The sequence below is a fragment of the Saccopteryx leptura genome, chromosome 9, assembly GCF_036850995.1.
Source record: "Saccopteryx leptura isolate mSacLep1 chromosome 9, mSacLep1_pri_phased_curated, whole genome shotgun sequence".
Taxonomy (NCBI): domain Eukaryota; kingdom Metazoa; phylum Chordata; class Mammalia; order Chiroptera; family Emballonuridae; genus Saccopteryx; species Saccopteryx leptura.
The window spans coordinates 68,908,076-68,932,061 of record NC_089511.1 but is presented as its reverse complement, the minus strand read 5'-3'; the positions used below and the strand labels follow the sequence as shown (position 1 = coordinate 68,932,061).

Here is a 23,986-nt window from a genome sequence, read left to right as displayed (position 1 = left end):
TATTTATTTATTTAATTTTAAACCTTTCCTCTTTAAATGAAAAAGCTCCTAAGTCTTATTTTTTTGCTGTTTGAAATTTTGCTACCTGCTTATTTGTCATTGTCTCGGGGAAAATTCAACCTCTTTTTCCTTTTGTTGCTTTTTTCCAGTCATCTGATGTTAGTGTTGAAGTTGTTGGAGGCAATATCAAAATTTTAATCAAATGCCATAGCAGAGACAGTAACAGAAAAGATCATTGTTTTTCATATTCCCCTCCCCCATCTCCACAAAGTGATCTTGCTATTAAAGAAGTAAAGGAGGAAGAATAATTAAAATTGGACTAACATGGGTATTTAATCCTCCTTGAACTCCTTTAAACCCTTTGCCTTCTGTTTCCCTCACTAGCTAATTTCCTGATATTTGATTTATTTCTCTGCGTGTAGATGAGATTCTGCTGCTTATCTGATCTTAGAGTTCTGTATCTGCTTGTGATTTCTGGCCAAAATTTTTCTTAATTTTTCTAATTGTAAGGATTTCATTTCTGTCTCCTAGCCTTTATAGTTTGCTTGCTACATTTAACCCAATGCTTTCCTTCCTAATGGTCGTTAGGTATGTGAAGCTAAGATTATGGATGTAATTAAGTCAGTACAAGAATTTTTAGACTGAAGGTTAGCAGAGGAAGCAACAAGTGAAGGGGTAGAATCCTGGAATCCTAGGGAATTGGCTAGTAATAAAAGAGTGAAGCAGGGACTCAGAATATTATTGTGTTGTCAGTTTTTGTATTCTTTCTCTCTGCCTCAGGATTGTGGTATTTGTAGTTAATAACAACAAGTAGCGTATGTGGGGAAGACACACATACTTTATATTGTTCAACTTCTGTGTTTGATTTTCCAGAGTACCTTGCATTTTAAAGTATTTTAATTTTGTGTTGAGAGAGAAAGCTTGAAAAGATCCTTAAATATTGGAGCAATACAGTTTTAAAATGTGTTGTTTAAAAAATAAATTTCTGATTTCCAAGGCACTTTTTTCCCCCTCTATTTTTCTGAAATTAGAAGAGGGGAGGCAGTCAGACAGATTTCCACATGAGCCAGACCGGGATCCACCCGGCATGCTCACCAGGGTCGATGCTCTGCCCATCTGGGGCATTGCTCGGTTGCCGTGGGAGCCATTCTAGTGTCTGAGGCGGAGGCCATGGAGCCATCCTCAGTGCCAGGGCCAACTTTGTCCAGTGGAGACTTGGCTGCAGGAGGGGAGAGAGAGACAGAGAGGAAGGAGAGGGGGAGGGGTGGAGAAGCAGATGACTGCTTCTCCTGTGTGCCCTGACTGGGAATCAAACCCAGGACTTCGACACGCTGGGCGTAGGCTCTACCGCTGAACCAACCAGCCAGGGACTCCAAGGTACTTTTGATGAATTTTTAATGTAATTTAGGAAACCAAAAATATAAATTTAATAGACCTTTATTTTTGCTTTCTTCCCTCTTTTTGTTGAATTTATTGGAGTGACACTGGTTAAGAAAACTATACAGGTTTCAGGTTCACAATTCCACAACACATCATCTGTATATTTTTACTTTTGAGAGCTTTTAGAATAGTATCCTTTAAGTTGAGGGTGAGGTGAGGTCTGTAAACCCTAGAAATGTTACATAAAATATTATTTCATGTGTATGTAGAAATGTTACATAAAATAGTTTGATGTGTATCTTCCTGGGATTTTCAAAGGGTTAAGAGCCATTGCTTTAGAAGAAAAGTCAGTATGATTTTGAAAATTGTGATTATTTAAATTCATTTTATTTGTGTGTTTACCTTTTAATAACAGAGAACTGGTGGTCAGTACTTGAACCTCCACTATTCCTCAAGATTGTAGAACTTTTTAAGGAAGTTGTGGTACATCTTTTGAAACTCTGCAAGATTGGCATTCCCCCTTCTGAAAGAAGAATTTTCAACAGTTTTCTTCATACTGCATTAAAGGTTTTAGAAATATTACATAGGGTATGTCTAATAGTTTATTTTCCTCTTCCCCTGTTGCTGCCAACAGATTAATGATGCTTACTTTAACATTTATATTATAGATTTACATTGGCATAAAAGATACATAATAGAAATTTGAAAAAAATTTATCTAAAGTTTTTTTTAAAAGATATACTACATCTGTATTTTGAAGCTTTGGTATTATTTGACTTTTGTTAGGTATTTACAGATAACCTGTCTGTAGTTGGGCAGAACAAGAGCATACTAATGAATTAGAATTATTTTTATATTTTCTTGTGGAGAACACAGTTTGTTAGTTTAAATAACTTTTTTTTGTTATTTACAGGTGATTATCATATGAAAGAGACTGAATCCTAGTTGTGATTATGAGAATTAAACCACGTTTTTTTTGCTATTGGTGTACTAATAATGTCTTTAATTAAAGTAGAACATTTTATTTGAAACATGACTAAATTGAAATTGGAACCATATATAATTCATTCATTTACCTACTGTTCCTTCCTGCCCTTCCTCTCAGTGTAAGAAATAGTATCTTTTATACGTGTAGCAGTTCAGTGTTAGATGAGAAAGTAGCCTCAGCTGTTTTCATTAAAGATGGATTTGAGACATCTCTGACAGCTGGTAGATATATCTCAATTACACCATTTGGTATTCTTGAGAGGCTATTTTCTTCTTGGGAGACATGGCCTAAGGGAGAAGCTTAGTTTCTAGCCTCACAAATGACTAAAAAGCCCCTGTGAACCTTTACCTCTTTAGTTTCATCCCCTTAACAACGTCTTTAATGATTTCAGACTCTTCTTGCTTAGTACTGAGGCAAATGGCAAGAGAATAAAGAAGGTAGTCCTTCTGGTCTCTGTAAGAAAGAAACCTTATGGAGTATTTATTTTTCCTTTTTATTCTTTTGGTGAAGTTTCTGTGTATTTTCTAAATGACTTGACTTTTATTTTTTTTATCAAGTAAGAGGCAGGGAGGCAGAGAGACAGTCTCCTGCATTTGCCCAACTGGATCCACCTAGCAACCCCTATCTAGGGCTGATGCTCTGTCCATTTGGGGCTGCTGCTCCGTTGCTGGACAACCGAGCTATTTTAGTGCCTGAGGTGAAGCCAGAAAACCATCCTCAATGCCTGGGGCCAACTTGCTCTTTCGAGCCATGAATACAGGAGGGGTTGGGGAGGGAGGGGTAGAGAAGCAGGTGGTCACTTCTCCTGTGTGCCCTGAACAGGAATTGAATCCGGGACCCGTATGCCTGTCTGATGCTATACAGCTGAGCCAACTGGACAGGGCCGACTTAACTTTAAAATTACTCTTTTCTATTGTATTTAGAATGTTCACATTTCCTAGGGATGGAAAGTCATTTCTCTTATCTTTATAAGGCAAGAAATGATAGCCATTTCTTTCCTAGGAAACAAGTCTTTCTCGTGGGCACTGAGCATGTATATGTGAGTGCAAACTGGGATTCCCAAGGATTTTATACTGTCAAGTTATCCCATAGTTAGACTTAAGCAGTTCCTTATAGTTTTAGGTGATTTCTGCTTATGTGACAGCAGTATCTTCCTCTTGCTCTGCTGCCAGTGACCCTCTTCTGACATCCTATTTCTCTTTGGAAGTATCAGTCCATTCCTGGAATTTAGGCTACTTGGTTGTCTTACGACTTCAGCTCCCTGGTGGATTCAAGAAAATTTGTTTAATTGCCAGTGTTCTTAGATTTTTCAGTTATCCTTTTGTTACTGTAGTTTTAATTCCATTGTGGTCAGGGAACATACTTTGTATACTTTGGATTCCTTTAAATATGTTTATTAGCCTGATCAGGTGGCACAGTGGATAGAACGTCAGGCTGGGATGCGGAGGACCCAGATTCGAGACCCCAAGGTCGCCAGCTTGAGCGCGGGCTCATCTGGTTTGAGCAAAGCTCACCAGCTTGGACCCAAGGTCGCTGGCTTGAGCAAGGGGTTACTCGGTCTGCTGAAGGCCCGCGGTTGGGGCACATATGAGAAAGCAATCAATGAACAACTAAGGTGTCACAACGAAAAACTGATGATTGATGCTTCTCATCTCTCTTTGTTCCTGTCTGTCCCTAGCTATCCCCCTCTCTCTCTGTGTCTGTAAAATAAATAAATTATATATATATATAATATATATATTATATATATTAAGAATTGTTTTATGGTCTATTTTAGTGAATGTTCTATGAATAATGAGTGGGAATCTTCTATAATAGTGAGTTAATTGAAAATATTTAAGTCTTCTATATTTAGTTATTTTTTCCTATTAGTTACTGAGAGAAGGGTATTAAAATTTCCAACTCTGATAGTGGTTCTGTTGATTTGCTTCTTTCTGTATTTTGAAACTGTTGTTTGGGATTGTTAGGACTTCTTGAGAAATTAATCATCTTATCATTATGAAATGTGCTGCTTTTACTCTGGTAATGCTTGTCTTGAAGTCTACTTTAAGAGTAGCCTCCCAGTTGCCTTTTTCTGCTGAGGTGTTTCTCCCCCAAGTCTCACCTTGTAGACTTAATGGTTAAAGGGTAGGCCAAAGTGTTTCCTTTGGCAGCATATATACTAAAATAAACAAACAAACAAATAAAATAAAATAGCTGGTCAAAGGGCCTGACCTGGTAGTGGTGCTGTGGATAAAGCATTGACCTGGGACGTCTTCAACGTTCAGGTTTCAGACCCCAAGGTCACTGGTTTTAGCCCAAGGTCACTGGCTTGGCTGGAGCCCCCCTCCCCCAGGCACATACGTAAAGCAATCAATGAACAACTGAAGTGCTTCAACTATGAGTTGATGTTTCTCATCTCTCTCTCTCCCTGTCTGTCAGTCTCTCTGACTTTAAAAAAAAATAGGAAGAGTTGGCTAATGATGTGGGGAGAATTTGCCTACAGATTTTTGGGGCTTCACCCTCTGGGTTTTATTCTTATCTACCACATTGAGGGCCTCAATCTCTGACCGACTCCTCTTTCTGGTAAAACTTCTGCTTTCTGGTTGAGCTCGGTCCCCTTCCTCTCATGTTGATTTGACAATATTTTCATGGAAAAAAATTTGGAACCTCTGCTGTTTTATTTTGTTTTTAAGTCCTATTACTTTGACTTTTTGGAGAGTCCTGGACAGTCTTCTTTTAAAAGTCCCACAATCAGGATATTTTCTGATTGTTTTCTTAGGGTGATATGTAACTTGTTTCTGTCCTTTATGTTTCCTATAAACTAAATTTGTATCAAGAGTCTTAGATTCAGGGTAAACATTTCCTGGCTTCATAGATAATGTCTGTTCTTCCTGTTGCATTTTATCAGCAGGATAATATATTTTTCCTAGTGTCAGTGGTGAATAGTTTGATCACTCAGTTAAGGTGGTTCTCTTTGCTGTAAAGAGATGTTTTTCCCTTTGTAATTATTAAGTAATTTCTGGGGTGCTAATTTGCAGTCTCTTATTTTTCACATCCTACTCAAATGTTACCTCTTATATTCTATTCAGACCCTTAAGCATTAGCTATTCTTATTATTAAGTACCATCCCCAACCAAAAGTCCTTATAGTATCTAGTTTATATATACATATATATGTATATATAATATGTATTATATCTATACTATAGATAATATTGTGATATATAATAATATATAATAACATATAATTTCTAGTTTATATTTAATATTTCCATTGATTTGAGAGAAAAGAGGAATCAGGAGAGAGAAAAAGCATCAACCCGTTCTACTTAGCTATTCCATTTAGTTGTGTACTCATTGGTTGCTTTTTGTATGTAGCCTGACTGGGAATCGAACCCATGACCTTGGCATTTCAGGATGATGCTCTAGCCACTGAGCCACCTGGCCAGGCCCTATGTTATGTGTGTTTTAATGGCGTATATCTCATATTGGTTATATATTTTTTATTTTCACTGGATTTTTAGGTACTGAATGCATGTATCATATTTTATAAATCTGTTTCCCACAGTACTTAACTAATATTTTGTGTATAATAGGCAATCAGTAAATTTTTTTTTATAGGAAGAGAAAATTAGCTAAGAAATCTCAAGCCTTTTCTGTTAAAACATTTTTCATTCTCTTTCTTAGGTACTGGTTAAATGTACTGTTAATTATACTTTTTTTTGTAGGTGAATGAGAAAACGGGGCAGATTATACAGTATGATAAATTTTATATACATGAAGTACAAGAAATGATAGACATAAGGAATGATTATATCAACTGGGTTCAACAACAAGCCTATGGAATGGTATGTTTCCTATTGCATTTTATGATTTCATTTTTATCATTTGTCCTAATACAAAACAATATATTTTTTTGAAACACCAAAGTTTTTTTAGAGCTTATTATTGAAATAAAAACACATTGCAAAGGAGCGGCTATATATTATGTATATTTATAATTAAACATTTCACTCTTACACCAAAGCTAAACCAAAGAAACAGATTACCCTTTTCTAAAGAAAAATGCAAATTTGACATGCATTTATAACTGTCATTTGTTTTCCATGTGTTTGCCTCTTAATTCTCTAATGTTGACAATACTGAGTCCCCGATACTGGACAGAGGTGGACAAAAGTAGGTTTACAGTTGTTCATATGGAAAAAGACATGGAGGTTATGGTTACTACAGTATGTTATAAACCCAAAAGAATGTCCCAGTGGCACTGCAAACCTACTTTTGCCTGCTCCTGTATGACTGTTGTAAGATCAGTGCCTCAGAACTACCGGAGCAGAGCCCTAGGACCACTGATTCTATTTCTGTGTTTTCTCCTTTTATATGTTTTAATTTTATTCAGAGTTTTTGGTATATATCCACATGTATATACACTTCTTTCTATGTGGCTAAGTCTCTAATAACTGGACACTTAATGTCCCCTTCTAATGAAAGCCTAGTCTTATAAAGCTTGAATTAGGCCTGCAAAATTTTAATATAAAAGTGGGTAAGCAGCTAGATATAAAACGGTCAGGTTTAATACTCTTATTTACTAACCTTTGAAGTATACTTGAAGCCATCCTTTCCACCCTTGCAGCAGATAATTTAAGCATTTTGTATGTAGCAGTTATAGATTGATGAGTAGCTTTTCACTGATTTCTGGCAACAGGTGTAAGCTCATTGTGGATAAGCTCTCTGTCAGTTTATTCACCAGCACCTATAATAGTGTCTGGAGTTTGTCTAGTAGGTACTAAAAAAGTATTGTAGTTTTTGAATGGCAATGTGATTAGTTCATGCTATATTTAGGGTGCTCTCACTTGTAGGTATTAGGTCACTTCTAGAAGATTCTTTGCTTCTCTTGATACTTGGGTCTGGATTGGGAGAGATCTGTTGATCCACCCCCATCCCCGTACTTCCTGAATCATTGGAAATCTAAGGTCAAGTTTACAGTTATGCTACAGCTTTAGGTCTACTCATTATTTATTGGGAATTTCTATTTAACAAGAACTTATTTAGGTTTTGGAAGTGCAGTGATGAACCAGATAGTTAAGGGCCCTGTTCTCATGGACTTTATAATCTAGTGGACAAGATGGACAATAATCAAATAAAGCAGAACATATTAGTTAATAATATGCACTTATGTAGAGAATTAAAATAAGAGAATGTAATAAGGACTATATGGTTTCATGCAATTGGATAATTAGAAAAGTCTTATTTAATGAAGTATGAGCTGTAATATAAATGTTAAGAACCAGCTGTATAAGATCAGAGTAGAGAGAATTTCAGGGAAAATGAGCATCTAGTAAAAGACCTTGGGTGAGAAGAAGCTTAACATGTTGGAAGGATAGAAATAGGCCGGTATGGCTCTAAAATGTGGGAGTGGGACAAGTTCTGGAAAATGATCAAGAAATGGGAAAGTACCAGATCACAGAGGTTTTATAAATCAGTGTCAGGAACTTGCATTTGATCTGAAGTGTTGTGATAAACCATTAGAGGAGGGTGGTAAGCAGGGGGATTACAATGTGATTTATGCTTTTAAATCACCATTCGTCAGCTCTGGAGAATGGATTGAAGGGAATAGAGCAAAAGTGGAAGAGGGGAGACTAGTTAGAAGACTTAGTAGAATAGGGAAGATAAAATGATTGGTTTGACTAGGATGGCAGCTTATGGATGGAAGAGGGAAGTGGACATGGAATACCTCTCAGAAGTAAAGGGACAAGAATTGCTGATGGAATTAGAGATGAAATGAGGAAAGGAGAGAAAACAAAGATTAAGGCATGATGGGTAAGGTAGGAGGAAAACTAGAAGAGAGTTATGGAAACCAAAATTAAATGAAAGAGACTATTGAATGTTATTGAGAAATAGTATAAACTTACAGAATTGAGCGATGAGTTTGGTTACATGAAGGTTACTGGTAACCTGGCTAATGCTAGTAGTCCAGGGTGAGCCATGCATAAGGGAGATTGGAGGTGAGGGATAAGGAACAGCAATCACAGGCCATTTCCAAGAAGTTTTGCCTTGAAGAGGAAGCAGTAAAAAAGTAGACTGGTCACTGGAGCCCAGAGACAACAATTTTTTAAAAAGAAAATACTTGACCTCAGGAAAGTTTTGAATGATTATTTCCTTTCCCTTCCCTATTTAAACTAAATGTCTCACCTAGGCAAAACTTTTCAAGCTCTTTTCCCACAGCATCCATAATAGGGGAAAACCCTGTTTCTTTGAGGTTAACTTTCCCTTGAAGTCTCATGTTATCTTTAAACAAACACAGATTTTGGACATAGTAAAGGGTGGTCAAAAGTAAATTTACAGTTGTTTGTGTGGAAAAATAGTTGCTATAAGAATTAATAATAATACAAGAATAAACTCTTTCATGTTCTCACAACTGTAAACCTACTTTTCTCCAACCCTGTGTTTATTACAATGGAAACAAGATTTAAATTATTTGCCATTGAGGAAAATTGATGTTTCAATAAATGAACTTTTTTTTTATTCCAGGACTGCATATAAACCTAACACACCACTTAGAATACTGTAGGTTTTTGAGCAGTGTTTTTGAAATGGAGTGATATATGGACTCCTTTTGAAGTAAAACAATTTCTTAAGAAGCTTAGTGTTCACTAACATTATTTATGATTGTTTTATTTAAAAATATACAAATCCTAAACTAGTTCTAAACTCCTGGTGCTTAGCTTTTAGAAGAACTCTTAAAACCATAACAAATTTATAAATTATATATAACACCACAAATTTTAAAATAAAGTTAATGTTTAGTATGGAGAATGATTATGTTCTGATGATCAGGAATCTTAGCTCATACCAAAAGAACAAGAAGCAGTGTAGTCTGACCAGGCGGTGGTGCAGTGGATAGAGCATTGGCCTGGAACACTGAGGACCCAGACTCGAAGACCTGAGGTCACTGGCTTCAGCATGGGGTTGCCAGCTTAAGCATGGGATCCTAAACTTTACCCCATGGTTGCTGGCTTGAGCCCAAAGATCACTGGCTTGAGCCCAAGGTCACTGGCTTAGCTGGACAGCATACCCCCTACCCCCCATCAAGGCACATATGAGAAAGCAATCAGTGAAAAACTAAGGTGCCACAGCTCTGAGTTGATGCTTCTCATCTTCCTTCCTGTGTGTGTGTGTGTGTTTGTCTCTCTCTCTCACTCGTGTGCATGTAAAAAAAAAAAGGCAATGTAACAGGTTCAAATTCTGTCTCCTCTTTTATTCATTTTATGTTCTTGGGGAAATTACTTAATTCCTTTTCTGTAAATTAGGGATAATAACACCTATCTTTTTTAGTTATTGAGAGGATTAATTGATATGATCTATTTAAAATGCTTAGGGCAGTTTCAGGAGCATAGTTAAGTCTTGGTAAAATGGTGGTTGTTGTTATTGGTTGTCTGACACATACGTTAAGTTAGGTAGTAAGTAACCTTGATTCTCAGATGCCTGATAACTTCTGCTGCCTTTCTTTATGTGAATTACAATGAAACATTTGCTTTTAGGGTGAGATGCAGTTCTCATTTGGCCTTCACTCTGGAAGCACATCATAAAGTCCTAGATACAGAGATCTAAACCTAAAATTAAAAATCCTTGGCCCTGGCTGGTTGCTCAGTGGATAGAGCATCGGCCAGCATATGGACGTTCCAGGTTTGATTCCTGGTCAGGGTACACAAGAGAAGTGACCATCTGCTTCTCCCCCCCCCCCCCCCCCCCCCGGTCTTCCTCTCTCCCTCTCCCTCTCTCTCTCCTTCTCCTTCTCCTTCTCCTTCTCCCTCTCCCTCTTCTTCTGCCACAGCCAGTGGCTGGATTGGTTCAAGCGAGGGTCCCGGCACTTAGGATAGCTAAGTTGGTCTGCGTGGTTGGTCCGAGCACACGTGAGCCTCAGGCATTAAAAATAGCTTGGTTGATTCTTTCATCAGCCCAAGACTGATTGCCAGGTGGATCCCTGTTGGGGCACATGCAGGAGTCTGTCTCACTGTCTCCCCTCCTCTCACTAAAAAAAAAAGTTCTTCTAGAGTGATCATAGCACTAAAGATATATCCCCCAGGAATCTATAAGCTCAGTTTTAGAAGCATTATCCTGGAGAGTCAAATTCTCCTGGATCACCGTGAATTATAGCAGATGTCCTTTGATATCTGAATTTACATCTAATGGATAGATCATAAATTACTTGTATTAGCAAATTAAGAGAAATGTCAGTCTGATAGGATTTTTTTAGTTAGCAATAACCTTGTGCTCAGTGGAGAAGGTATGGTTTGATTATTTGCTTACCAGTGTGGCAGGCCTTTATGCAAATTCATCTTGATATATAACAAAGGTGATATCAAATTGAATTTCTTCGGAGCTATTTTGTTGCTACTATTTTCTGGTAAGTTTGAGGGCCACCTTCTTATTTCTTGGCTTTTGTCTTTGCTTCTCATTCTCTTTGGATCTATTTTATGGTTGCTATACTTAAGAATTGCCCCCTATTACTTTACTCTTCCAAACATGCTTTCCCTTTATTTATAGATAGAGTGATATTGAATAGGTTGTCCTGACAGTTTCCACTTACTCCTTAATTTGTATAGGATTTAATATAATATCTTACAAATCAGAGTCAAGAACCCAAATCCAGATTTGGATTCTTCTAATTTATCTCTGGGAATAGAAGGCTGACATTTTACATTGAAAGTGTTTATTTATTGACTTGAGAGAAAGAGAGGAATGGAGAGCAAGAGAGAGACAGGAACCTAGATCTGTTCCTGTATGTGCTCTGACCAGGGATCAAACTGGCAACCTCTGTGCTTCAGGATGATGCTCCAACCCACCAAGCTATCTGGCCAGGGCCAGAGAGTCTTTCTTTGAGAGAGTTCAAAGCACTTTAGTATATCACATTTGCACATAATAAAGACTTTTTCCTGGGGCCTCTTTATAAAATTCGTACTTGCATCACTAATCTTAATACTGAGTCAAACATTAGATTGGACTTATAAGTAAAGTTTTAAAGAATCTATCTTAAGGTACTTACATGCTATACTGCTCACAAAAATTAAGGGATATTTCAAAATGAATGTGAAGGGATAAGAAAAAGCAGCTTTTGATATTTTTTTTTATTAAACAAAAACATCAGAAAAGCAAACGACCAAAGAAAGTTGTTTTATTATGTAAATGAGATGCAAAACCAACTTTTCTTTCATTGGTGAAAATGCACTGTACAAAAGGCTGAAAGTACGAGAGTATCTGCATGTTCCCTGGTCCCCTAATTTTTGTGAGCAGTGTATTTCCTGATGATACAGGTGGGTGTATATGTATTCATATACACATACACACACATGTATAGTATTATTGAACAAGACTTATGATCTTCAAATAATTCCTTTGCTTCAGTATGAAAGTTTAAAATATTCTTTCTTCATTTATGTTCTTTACCAGTCAAGGATTTTAAGAACTATCAGGTATACACATCCCAGATTTCTAACTATTAAAAACTAATTCTATGAGATTCTTTGTTTTCCTTGTAATAGCCTTTTTACCGGTGAGATTTCTAACTGTATCTCATCCCCTTCTATTTCCCCATCCTTTTTCCACCTAATTCTTCTCTTAACATGTTTTCGTAAAGTTTTTTATTTATTTATTTATTTTTTTACAGGGACAGAGAGAGAGTCAGAGGGAGGGATAGACAGGGACAGACAGACAGGAACAGAGAGAGATGAGAAACATCAATCATCAGTTTTTCATTGCGACACCTTAGTTGTTCATTGATCTTTCTCATATGTGCCTTGACCACGGGCCTTCAGCAGACCGAGTAACCCCTTGCTCGAGCCAGCGACCTTGGGCTCAAGCTGGTGAGCTTTTGCTCAAACAAGATGAGCCCATGCTCAAGCTGGCGACTTCGGGGTCTCGAACCTGGGTCCTCTGCATCCCAGTCCGATGCTTCATCCATTGCGCCACCGCCTGGTCAGGCGTTTTTATGAAGTTTTGATTTACTCCTCCTGCTCCTGCTGGTTACTTGTATAAGCCTCTTTGTGTTGTTTTTCACAGCTCTGATCTTGATGTATGAAACTTTTTAAATTTGGATTTCTTTTGATCTGTTTTTCTCCCTCATTGATAATCTGGCAAAACAAAGGCACATGGGTTCTTTCTTTCTCTTCTTACCTTCTGCTATTTGATGATTTTTCTTTTCTTTTTTTCATAGAGACGGAGAGTCAGAGAGAGGGTCAGATAGGGATAGACAGACACAAACGGAGAGAGATGAGAAGCAACCATTAGTTTTTTGTTGCGACACTTTAGTTGTTCATTGATTGCTTTCTCATATGTGCCTTGACTGTGGGCCTTCAGCAGACTGAATAACCCCTTGCTCAAGCCAGCGACCTTGGGTGCAAGCTGGTTAGTCTTGCTCAAACCAGATGAGCCCGCGCTCAAGCTGGCGACCTCGGGGTCTCAAACCTGGGTCCTTCGCATCCCAGTCTGACACTATCCACTGCGCCACCGCCTGGTCAGGTTCTACTTTCTTGATACTATTCTCAGTTGTACATTTCCTTACCCTTTGTTAACTTTCTCTTAATTTGCCTTAGTGGTTACTATTAAACTATTTTTTTCTTTCCTTTCTTACACTTTCAGTTACTATACATACTTATTATCAATTTATGTCTAATAAAATTTGACTAATTTAGAATGAATTATAGAAAAGTCAATACTGGGTCTGTGCCCATTTGAATTACATTAAGATTTAAATTAAGCATTTTTTAAAAATGCATATTTGTTTATTTTAAGATCTATATATACCTATGAAAGACTTGTCAGATAGAGGTACATAAATTAAGATGTTTGGTAAATTGGTGTAATTTTTTATAGTCTTTGATACTATATACATGTGTATTTTTAAGTTGCATGTCTTATTTATTTAATATTGTGCTGTGTATATAAATTATCACTATATTTGTTCTTGAGTTAAGTTCTTGTACTTTAACTGGACAGTGCTAGCTAGTAAAATGACATACTCACCAGCAAACTAGGAAGAAAGCTTGGGAGACCAGCTTTGGGAAAATATAGCAGTACTTAACTTCTTGGGTTTGATTTTTCTTCATTGAATAAAATGAAATTAAAGAACACTTGTGCTCCCTTGCAACTAAAATATTTCTTCAAAATTCTCTATTTTTAAAGCTTTCGTTTTGTTTCTAATGACATTGATATTTTGTAGACTCTTGAATTGATTCCTTACACATTGGGTTACCAAAATATACTTATGTATTTTCCATTTCCTTTATGTTTTAAAAGTATCTTTTTATTTCTATTAAGCTGCCCAGACCTTTCATATTTATGTGAATTATTTCAATAACTTTGGTATCCTCTCTTTGTACCTAATTGGAACAATGTTATGTGATGCCCTTAAATCAAGGTGACACCAGCATTGGTAGTGGTTTGCTATAGTAATTAGTTGAAACTAAAACATGCCTGGGTGCTGCATCTTTTCTGTCTATAACTGTCTGGAACCATCATTCACCATTGGAGTTAAAAGTTTTGGTGAAGTCTGATTTAGACCATGAGACTTTTGAACACTTTTTCAGGCCGTTCTCACTCCAAAACCAAGTTAGACTAGGATTTAGTTTCCCTCTTCTACCTGAATTCTGCAAATGGGGTGCTTGACTGCTGACGCCTAATTTTTGTTCAAGTCTCAGTAACTTTTTAATCACTAGGTACCTAAAACAAAGGTGATACATTCATAGTTATGTAAGATACATGTGGAAAGGATAAGTTTTGTTGTAGATGTATTTTGGTCTACTTCATTAATTCAGTATTCTTCTATATATGAAATATTACTTTGAATAGAAATAGTTAAATTTAGACACTAATATTGCTCTTTCCTCATTGTTACATTCTGCACTGCTGACTTTAGGATGTCAACCTTGGATTAACTGAGGTAAGATTGGTTGTAATAGTCTCATGTTCAGAGTAAAATATTACTTGCTTTGTCTTAAGTGGTAGGAGAGCCAAAGTTTCCTTGTTTGTGACTTTAAAACATAAACATATGTATATATAATTATTTATAAAAATGAATATTTAGAAATTGTCCTGTATAGCATTTCAGAGGAATTTTATGAAGAACTTTAAAATCTCTGTTTTAACATTATACCTGTATAATTCCTTTCAGCAATATATTAGAGAAGTAAAATAATCTTTAATTTTTAAACTCATAATTGATACACAAAGTGGCCTCAAAAAAATTAAGTAAACTTTCAGTATGATCATCTTCACTTTGTTTTACATAATCAGCAATCCTAAAGCTGTCTTTTTAATACTTGGGAATATTACAGTACTTCTTTTATACTTCTGTGATAGGCTAGATTTTGTTTTGCTTCGCTTTTTTTCTCACTTGAACCAATGAAGCATTTAGAGTTAGCTTTAAATTATAGGCTTACCGTTTTCTGTTTTCTCATCCTCAAATAGAAGTAGCACATAAAATTATCAAGCAGAGTTGTGGAGCCAAGGGGGACTTTAGAAATCACCTCAGTCTTTTGGAGTTTCAGAGTAGTAAAATGACTTTCTACTGTTAGTAGCTAACTAGTGACATGGATACAGGACAGAGGTAAAAATTGTCATAAGAAAAATGAAGAATAAATTAGTGTAAGGTTAATATAATTCAAGTGTTGTCTTATATGTTGAAAACAGATTGGATATTCTGTACTGATTGGGCACTATTGGATTATGGGTTTTTTTGTGGCCATAGTTAAGAGAAGAGCTGGAAACCATATTTATTTTCAGAATGGCTGAGAAAACTAGGAGTATTTAGTGTATACAAAAAGACAACCTAGGGAGAGAGCATGAGGACTTGAAATATTTAAACCATATATACTTCCCTGCAAAGGCAAAATGAAGACTGAAATACAAAATGAGTCATGCACAGTGATGCATAGAAATGCAGATTCAGATTAATGTAAAGAACTTTCTGAGCACTTAAAAAGAAGTGGACTGTTTCATGGTGTGTTGAGTTTTCATTGGAAGCCTTATAGCAGGAGCTCTGTGTCAGGGCTGGCACAAAAATATTGCCTTATTAGGTAGGTAGTAGGAGTACATCTTTGTCCAACATCAAGAAGCTGTGACCTGCAGTTCATAGCTCCATTTTTCTTTTTTTTTTTCACTGTTAAAACTCTTAGAAATCAATCACTGCATTATCTGTAAGAGTAAGTAATTGTCTGTAACAGTGGTTTTCAACTGCTAGTTCGCAGACCAGTGCCAGTCTGCCAGAAATTTTGTTTCTAAAAGAGTTAATCTTCTTACAACATCAGGGTGGTTAATTCCTGTGGACCAGCGGTTGAAAAACATTGGTCTATGAGATGACTAACATGATAAAATAGGTTTAGTAATATATCAGTTCTCCCAATTTTAAAGGTTGACAAGGTATAATACTGATAGTGCTTATTTTGTATGTTGAATGAACAGATTGTTTGGCTCATAATAGTGACACCCTAATGGCTGGCAGTAAATATTGTTAAATGAATAAATAAGCAGATTGCTTTAACATGGGCTTCAGTTGCTAGATTATTAGCCTTAACATATAAGAACTAAATATATTTAACTTAGGGATTCCAAATTTTAGAATAAACTTGCAACTTTCTTCACTGGAACTTGTAGTAAATATGTTAAGCAAAAAATACCTGTAATTTATGATTTTGTGGACTCTTAGTAATTCCCTCCTTAAAACTGGGAATTGGATTATTTCAGTGCCTCATCTAATTATCAGTAAATATTTCATACAGGCATAATCTCATTTTATTGCACTTAATTGTGCTTCCAGATGTTAGTTTTTTACAAATTGAAGGTAAGACCCTCTACCAACAGAAAGATTAAGACTTGAATTATTGCAATACTCTCTTTATTGCAGTGATCTGGAACCAAATCTGCAATATTTGTGAGGTATGTTTGTATTTAGAAACTAGCAACATATTTATAATTCCTGAATGACTAAGAATGTGATCACTTTATTATTATAGAAGGGATAGTACCTATAAGAAATACAATGATTAAAACCAATTTGTACTAATGAGTTAATTTTTTGTTTCCAGTTGGCAGATATTCCTGTTACAATCTGCACATACCCATTTGTATTTGATGCACAAGCAAAAACTACTTTGTTACAAACAGATGCAGTTTTACAGATGCAGGTAAAATATTGTATAATACTAATCAGATTTGAGAGTGGTTTTTGGATTGTTTTATTGAAGTTTTAAAAAAAGTAAATACTCTGTTGGTTAAGAGCAATGTCCCAAAACAACAAGGTTGCGGGTTCAGTTGCCAGTCAGGGCACACATGGGAAGCAACCAAAAAATGCACAACTGAGTGGAACAACAAATACTTTTCTTCCCCCTCCCGTCTCTCCTGTTTCTCCCTTCTTTTTTCTGTTTCTAAAAATCAACAAAAACTAAGCCCTGGCCAGATTGTTCAGTCCTGGAGTACAGAGGTTGTTGGTTCAATTCCCTGGTCAGGGCATATACAGGAACAGCTCGATGTTCCTGTCTTTCTCCCTTCCTCTCTCAAAAAAAATTTAAAAAATTAAATATTTGAATCTCGCTTATAATCAATAATCTTTGGGGACAATTTGTACTTTTATGGTCTTTCTTTGGCAGAGTACCTTTGGTACCTATAGAGGACTATTGCATATGATGTGTTATGTTCTTATTAGGGCTACTTATATGTATTTAGATAAAAATAGAATAATTTAGCCTTTAGTCATGGTATATCTGAAAAATAGTATAAGCCTCTTTCATTATAGAAATATGTGATCTCTAAATAATTAAATGATCTCTAAAGTTGATTAAATGTTGGTTTGTTTCAAGTCTTGCTTTATTATGTATCTCATTTATATAGTTGGTAAAACATAGAAGTGACTAGAGGTGAAATGATGTTAAAGTAGGATGCATTTGATCATTTGTTAGAAGGAGGATTATGAAGTTTCCTTGAAGAAAGTTTTAGTGGCCCTGGACAGTTGGCTCAGTGGTAGAGCATTGGCCCAGCATGTGGATATCCCGGGTTCAATTCCCTGTCAGGGCACACAGAAACACCCATCTGCTTCTCCTCTCCCTCTCCCTCCCCCTCTCACTCCCCCTCCCCCTCCCCCTCCCCCACCCCTCCCCCTCCTCTCTCCCCCTCTCTCCCCCTCTCCTGCAGCCATAGCTCGATTGGAGTGAGTTGGCCCTGGGCGCTGAGGATGGCTCCATGGCCTCCACCTCAAGCCTAAGAAGAGCTCCAATGCTAAGCAACAGAACAACGCCCCAGATGGGTAGAGCATCGCCCCTGGTAGGCATGCTGGGTGGATCCCCATCAGGGCGCATGTAGGAGCCTGTCTCTGCCTCCCCTTCTCTCACTGAATTAAAAAAAAAATAGTTTAAGTAAAAAATATTTTTCTGAGCTTCATTGTCTCCTTCTTCCTTTCCTTTCTTCCTCCATTCCCTCTGTTTTATGTTTGGCACTCTTTTGTTTGTAATGAGGGTTTTTAAAACTAGTTTACATTATGACTTTGAAGGGCTACAGTAGGTTTGCTTTGTCATTTGAACCTGTAAATAAAAAAAGGTTTTAAATTTCCTTTTCTGGTATAGAATATCTATAGAGACCGTGCACTAAGAAAAGAAGAAGAGACCATGGGGCATTTAATATTCCAAACATGCTTTTAAAAATTAACCACTTCCCCTAGTGTTGATAGCTGTTTTCATTCTTTTAAAATTAGTGCATCCTGGCCTGTGGTGGTGCATTGGATAGAGTGTGGACCTGGAATGCTGAGGTCACCAGTTCGAAACCCTGGTCTTGTCCTGTCAAAGCACATATGACAAGCAAGCAATGAACAACTAAAGTGAAGCAACTGAGTTGATACTTCTTGCTTCCCCCTCCTCTCTGTAAAATCAATAAATAAAATCTTTTTTTTTTTTCAATTGAGTGAGAAGCAGGGAAGCAGAGACAGACTCCCACATGCACCTCTACTGGGATCCACCCAACAAACCCCTTACCAGGCGATGCTCTGCCCATCTGGGGCCACTGCTCCATTACTTGGCAACTGAGTTATTTAGCACCTGACGTGAGACCACAGAGCCACCCTCAGCTCCCGGAGCCAACTTGTTTAAACCATTTGAGCCATGGCTGCGGGAGGAGGAGAGAGAGAGAGAGAGAGAGAGAGAGAGAGAAAGAGAGAGAGAGAAGGGGGAGGGATGGATAAGCTGATGGTCACTTCTGTGTGTCCTAAGAATCAAACCTGGGACTTCTACAAGCCTGGCTGATGCCCTACTGCTGAGCCAGCCATCCAGGGAATAAATAAAAATCTTAAAAATATATTATTTGAATGAACAAGAAGTGACCTTCTTTAAAATATTTCTCTAGATATTTAAATAATAGATACTAAGGGGATTTAGAGGTGTGCTTATTTCCATTTTCAGCAACAGAAAAAAATAAGTCTTTTTGTAGGGATCTATATTAATAGCTCATAAATCAATTAGGTTTTTTTTTTTTTTTTTTTTTTGATGGCCTTTGTTAAAACAATAAACTAAGGTAATCATTGGTGCATTTAATGTAGGATTTTTCATCTTAGAACAAGAACAAGGGAAACCACAGGAAAAGAACAAAGGCTCTAATTGGTAAAAGCCAAATGCTTGCTTTGTGAGCACATGTGGTGATCATTCTATTAGATGAATTTCTGTAATACCTCCTTAACCAGGTTGTTTCTTATTCCTTTTGGAGATTTGTTTTAAAACGCTATTTTTTTTTTACCTCACTCTCCATCTTAGTTGTCTTTTGAGAAGCAACAGTGATTAGATTTATCAGTATTACAGTTCCATGCTTATTACTTAATGGTATCATTTGTTGCATGTGAATATAAAAAATTCAGAAGGGTACTCTTTATGGTCAAAACATAGTTTATTATTTTATAATTTTTTCCATTGAGTTGAGAGAGAGAAGCATCAACTCATTGTTTTACTTATTTATTTTATTTATTTGTGTACTTATTGGTTACTTGTTGAATGTGCCCTGACCGGGGATCATGTATCTGTGACCTTAGTGCGCCAGAACAGCACCTGATCAGACCAGAACAGTTTAAGCTCTTGTACTGTATTAGATACTGTTAGGTGCTATATGAATTCAGTAGGATAGGAATTATAGGGAATATAGGATATCTAATTAATAGGTAGAAGTTGGTTTATTTAGTATTGTTGCCATTAAAATTTTGATCTTTTATTTTCTAGATGGCTATTGACCAGGCCCACAGGCAGAATGTCTCCTCTCTTTTTCTCCCAGTGATTGAATCTGTGAATCCCTGCTTAATTCTGGTGGTACGCAGAGAAAATATCGTAGGAGATACAATGGAAGTCCTTAGGAAAACAAAGAATGTAGACTACAAAAAGCCACTCAAGGTAATTTGACTTTTTCATTGTATAGATGAGACTTTTTCAGAAAATATGTTTAGAGTTTCCCTCTTTGTTTTTTTGTGTATCTTTGAAACTTAATAAAATTATATACTTAAAAAAATGTTTTAACTGTTTATTGTTGAGCACTTATTTGTAATTAATAACATGTTATAAGGTCTCCAGTATATACTGTCATGTCTTTGCATTCAATGTTTGCATTATGCTATCTTAGGTTATATTTGTTGGAGAAGATGCTGTTGATGCAGGAGGGGTACGCAAAGAATTTTTCTTACTCATCATGAGGGAATTATTGGATCCTAAATATGGCATGTTTAGATACTATGAAGATTCCAGGCTCATTTGGTTTTCTGATAAGGTAAAAAGCCCAACCATCTAAATTACATCTATATATATATACCTATATATATCAAGTTAGCTCAGTAAATAAGAGTTATTCCTGGATTCCTGACATATTTGATTTAGAAATCGGCCTTACTGTAATTTGAAAAATGATAAACTTTGCACTCAGTCATCAGAACACAATAATGCTTACTACATATTTCAGTTTAGCAAAATAAATTAAGGAATGGTCAGCCTGAAAATGTTGACCATTTCTTCTGCTGATTTAGAGTTGAGGATTGAATAATAATTACCAGATTAACTGCCATCTGGGAAGAATTTATTTATCTTTAAGGATCATTGATTTCCCTACCTTTATCACTGAGGGCAGTGGTAACTACTCAGCAAACTACAGTTGAACTTTCAATTCATTGTTGAATACAGATGGTAATAGCGAACATGCTTCTCTCTTGTGCCTGATCTGGGTGGGATGTTAGCTATGGGTTTTTCCATAAATCTCTTTTATCATGTTAACAAAGTTTCCTTCTATGCCTAATTTGTTGAGTGTCGTTAAAGCATGTTGGATTTTATCCAAAGTTTTTTTGCATTAATTGAGATGATCATATAGTTAACTTCCATTAATTTGATGTATTGTATTGATTGATTTTATTATGTTAAACCACCTTGCATTTCTGTAATAAAGCCCACTTGGTCATGATGTATATAATCCCTTTAAAATGCTACTGGATTCAGTTTGCTAGTATTCTGTTAACGACCGGTATTTCCATCCTTATTTGTAAAGCACACTGGTAATATAGTACTCTTTTTTTTATGTGTGTGATGTCGTTGGCTTTGGTATCATGGTAGTGCTGACCTCATAAAATAAATTATGACTGTTCCCTCTGCTTTCATTTCTTGGAAGAGTTTGAGAAGTATTGATATTATTCTTATTTAAATGTTTCCTAGAATCTGGCCCCACTCTTTTCTTTGTTGGGAGATTTTTGATTGATTTGCTCTTTTCTTGAAATAGATTTTTTTTTTAGGTCTTCTAAGTTCTTCTAGTATCTCTTTGGTAGTTTGTATATTTCTGGGAGCTTGTCTATTTCATCTAGATGATCTATTTTGTTTGCTACAATTATTCATAGTATTCTCTTACTATCCTTTTTATTTCTGTGGGTTGATAGGTAACATCTCTACTTTCAATCCTGATTTTAGTAAAGTGAGTCATCTCACTTTTTTTCTTGGTCATTCAATCTAAAGGTTTGTCAATTTTGTTGCTCTTTTAAGAGAATCAACTTTTGCCCCGGCCAGGTATCTCAGTGGGTCAGAGTGCTGAGCCAGTATTCCCAAGTTTGCGGGTTCAATTCCAAGTCAGGGCACATACAAGAATCAGCCAATGAATGTATAAGTAATTGATACGACGAAGTTGATATTTCTCTCTCAAATCAATTTTAAAGATTAAAAGAATCAGTTTTTAGTTTTACTGCTTCTGTGCATTGTTTTTATTCTCTATATCATTGATCACTTTAATCTTTATTGTAGTTGTCCGTCAATATTCAAGGACGATTGGTTTCAGGACCTCATGGGAGCCATAATGTGTGGACGCTCAAATCCCTTATATAAAAATGGCATGGATCAATGCATATAGTCAGCCCTCTGCATCCATAGATTCCTAGCCACAGATCAAAAATACTGTTTCAATCTACAATTAGATGTGAAACCCTCAGATACGGAGTACTGACTGTTATTTCTCCCTATGCTACCTTTGAGTTTAATTTGCTCTTCTTTTTGTGGTTCCTTGGTTAAATTTTCTTCCAAACACTACTTTCCCTGCATCCCTTTAAGTTTCTGTATGTTGTGTTTTCATTCCCTTTAGTTTCTGAGTATTTTCTGATTTCCCTTGTGATGATACATTCTTTGACCTGTATGTTGAGTGTTTTAATTTCCACATTTGTAAATTTTCTATATTTCCTTCTGTTACTGATTTCTAATTTTATTCCATTATAGTTCAAGAAAATTTGTTAATGATTTTAGTCTTAATAAACTTATTGAAGCTTGACCAGGCGGTGGTGCAGTGGATAGAGCGTCAGACTGGGGTGCCAAAGACCCAGGTTCGAGGCCCTGAGCTCGCCAGTTTGAAAGTGGGCTCATCTGGTTTGAGCAAAGCTCACCAACTTGGACACAAGGTCGCTGGCTTGAGCAAGGGGGTCACTCAGTCTGCTGTAGCCCCATGGTCAAAGCACATATGAGAAAGCAATCAATGAACAACTAAGGTGTCACAACGAAAAACTGATGATTGATGCTTCTCCATCTCTCTCTGTTCCTGTCTGTCCCTATCTATCCCTCTCTCTGTCTCTGTAAAAACAACAACTACTACTTATTGAATCTTATTGTGATCTAATATATGGTCTATCCTGAAAAGTGTAATAGGTCTAGCTATTATTAGCTATTATTAGGTCTAGTTGATTTATAGTGTTAAGTCCTCTATTTCTTTATTGGTCTTCTGATTGTCTTCACCATTATTGGAAGTGGGCTTTCAACTATTGTTTTAGAACTGTGTTTTTTTCCTTCAATTCTGACAGTTTTTGCTTCCGATATTTTGAAACTATATTTTTATACAGTGTATGTTTGTAAATGTTATATCTTCTTGATGATTGACACTGTTATCAATATATTCTTTTTTGTCTCTTGTAACAATATTTGACAAAGTATTTTTTTTTCACTGTGCTCTCTTTCTGCTTATTCCCTGCATGGAATATCTTTTTATAAACTTGTACTTTCAACCTCATTGTGTCTTAAAGTGACGCTTGTAGACAACCTAGGAATCATGATTTGTTTTGTTTTTGTAAATTCATTGTGCAGTTCTCTGCCTTTTGATTGCAGAACTTAGTTCATTTACATTTAAAACCACTACTGATAAGAAAGCACTCCTGCTGTTTTGCTATTTGTTTTCTATATGTCATATTTTCTTCATTCTTCAGTTCTTCCAGTACTTCTTCAGTTTTGGTGTTTAATTGATATTTTTTCTAGTGCATTGTTTTATTTCCTTCTCCTTTCCTTATATCTATTTCTGTTATTAGTAGTTTCTCTGAATGTTACAATTAACATTTTAATTAATTTTTAAAATATTTTACTGATTTTGGTTACATTGGTTAATTACACAGATTTCAGGTGTACAATTATATAATACTTTATCTGTATATTGCATTGTGTGTTCACCACCCCAAGTCAAGTCTCCCTTCATCACCATTTATCTCTCCTCTACCCTCCTCTACCTCCCCCCATTCCTGTTTCCCTCTGTAATCTCCACACCATTGTTGGTGGCTATAAGATTTTTTTCTTTGCTTAATTCTTTTATTTTTTGCATTTTAAATTTATAACAATCTAGTTTGAATTAATACCAGTTTCAATAATATACAGAGACTCTGCTCTTAGAATGGTTCTGTCATTCTCTCTTCATTCATTCATTCATTCATTCATTCATTCATTTATATTAAGGGAGAGGCGGGGAGGCAGAGACAGACTTCTGCATGCACCCTTGACTGGGGTCCACCTAACAAGCCCCTACAAGGCTCTTCCCAGCTGGGCTACAGCTCTGGGTCACTGTTGCTTGGCAACCAAGCTATTGTAGTGCCTGAGGCCAAGGTCATGGATCATTCTCAGGGCTTGAGGGTCAACTCTGGTCCAACCATTCAAGCCTTTGGCTGCAGGAGGGGAAGACAGAGAGACGGGTTGGAGAAGTGGAGAAGCAAAAGGTCTCTTCTCCTGTGTGCCCTGCCCAGGAACCAAACCTGGGACTTTCACATGCCAGGCCCATGCTCTACTGCTGAGCCAACCAGCCAGGGCTACCCCTTTATTTTATCTTCATGACTTAGAGCTTTATATATTGTGTGCCC

At 36.5% G+C, this 23,986-nt stretch overlaps 1 protein-coding gene across 6 annotated transcripts in view; it reads left to right on the top strand.

Moving 5' to 3' along the window:
• Window positions 1–23,986, top strand: part of HERC4 (HECT and RLD domain containing E3 ubiquitin protein ligase 4) — a 145,643-nt gene that overhangs the window by 93,883 nt on the left and 27,774 nt on the right. For 4 of the 6 annotated variants that reach the window (XM_066348962.1, XM_066348960.1, XM_066348959.1 and 1 more), the window contains 6 exons: window positions 1,796–1,968; window positions 6,078–6,197; window positions 14,261–14,284; window positions 16,428–16,526; window positions 19,590–19,757; window positions 19,984–20,127. In XM_066348962.1, coding sequence (XP_066205059.1) covers window positions 1,796–1,968; window positions 6,078–6,197; window positions 14,261–14,284; window positions 16,428–16,526; window positions 19,590–19,757; window positions 19,984–20,127 — 728 coding nt within the window. The remainder of the gene's footprint in view (window positions 1–1,795; window positions 1,969–6,077; window positions 6,198–14,260; window positions 14,285–16,427; window positions 16,527–19,589; window positions 19,758–19,983; window positions 20,128–23,986) is intronic. The other 2 variants (XM_066348964.1, XM_066348961.1) reach the window with 1 other exon arrangement.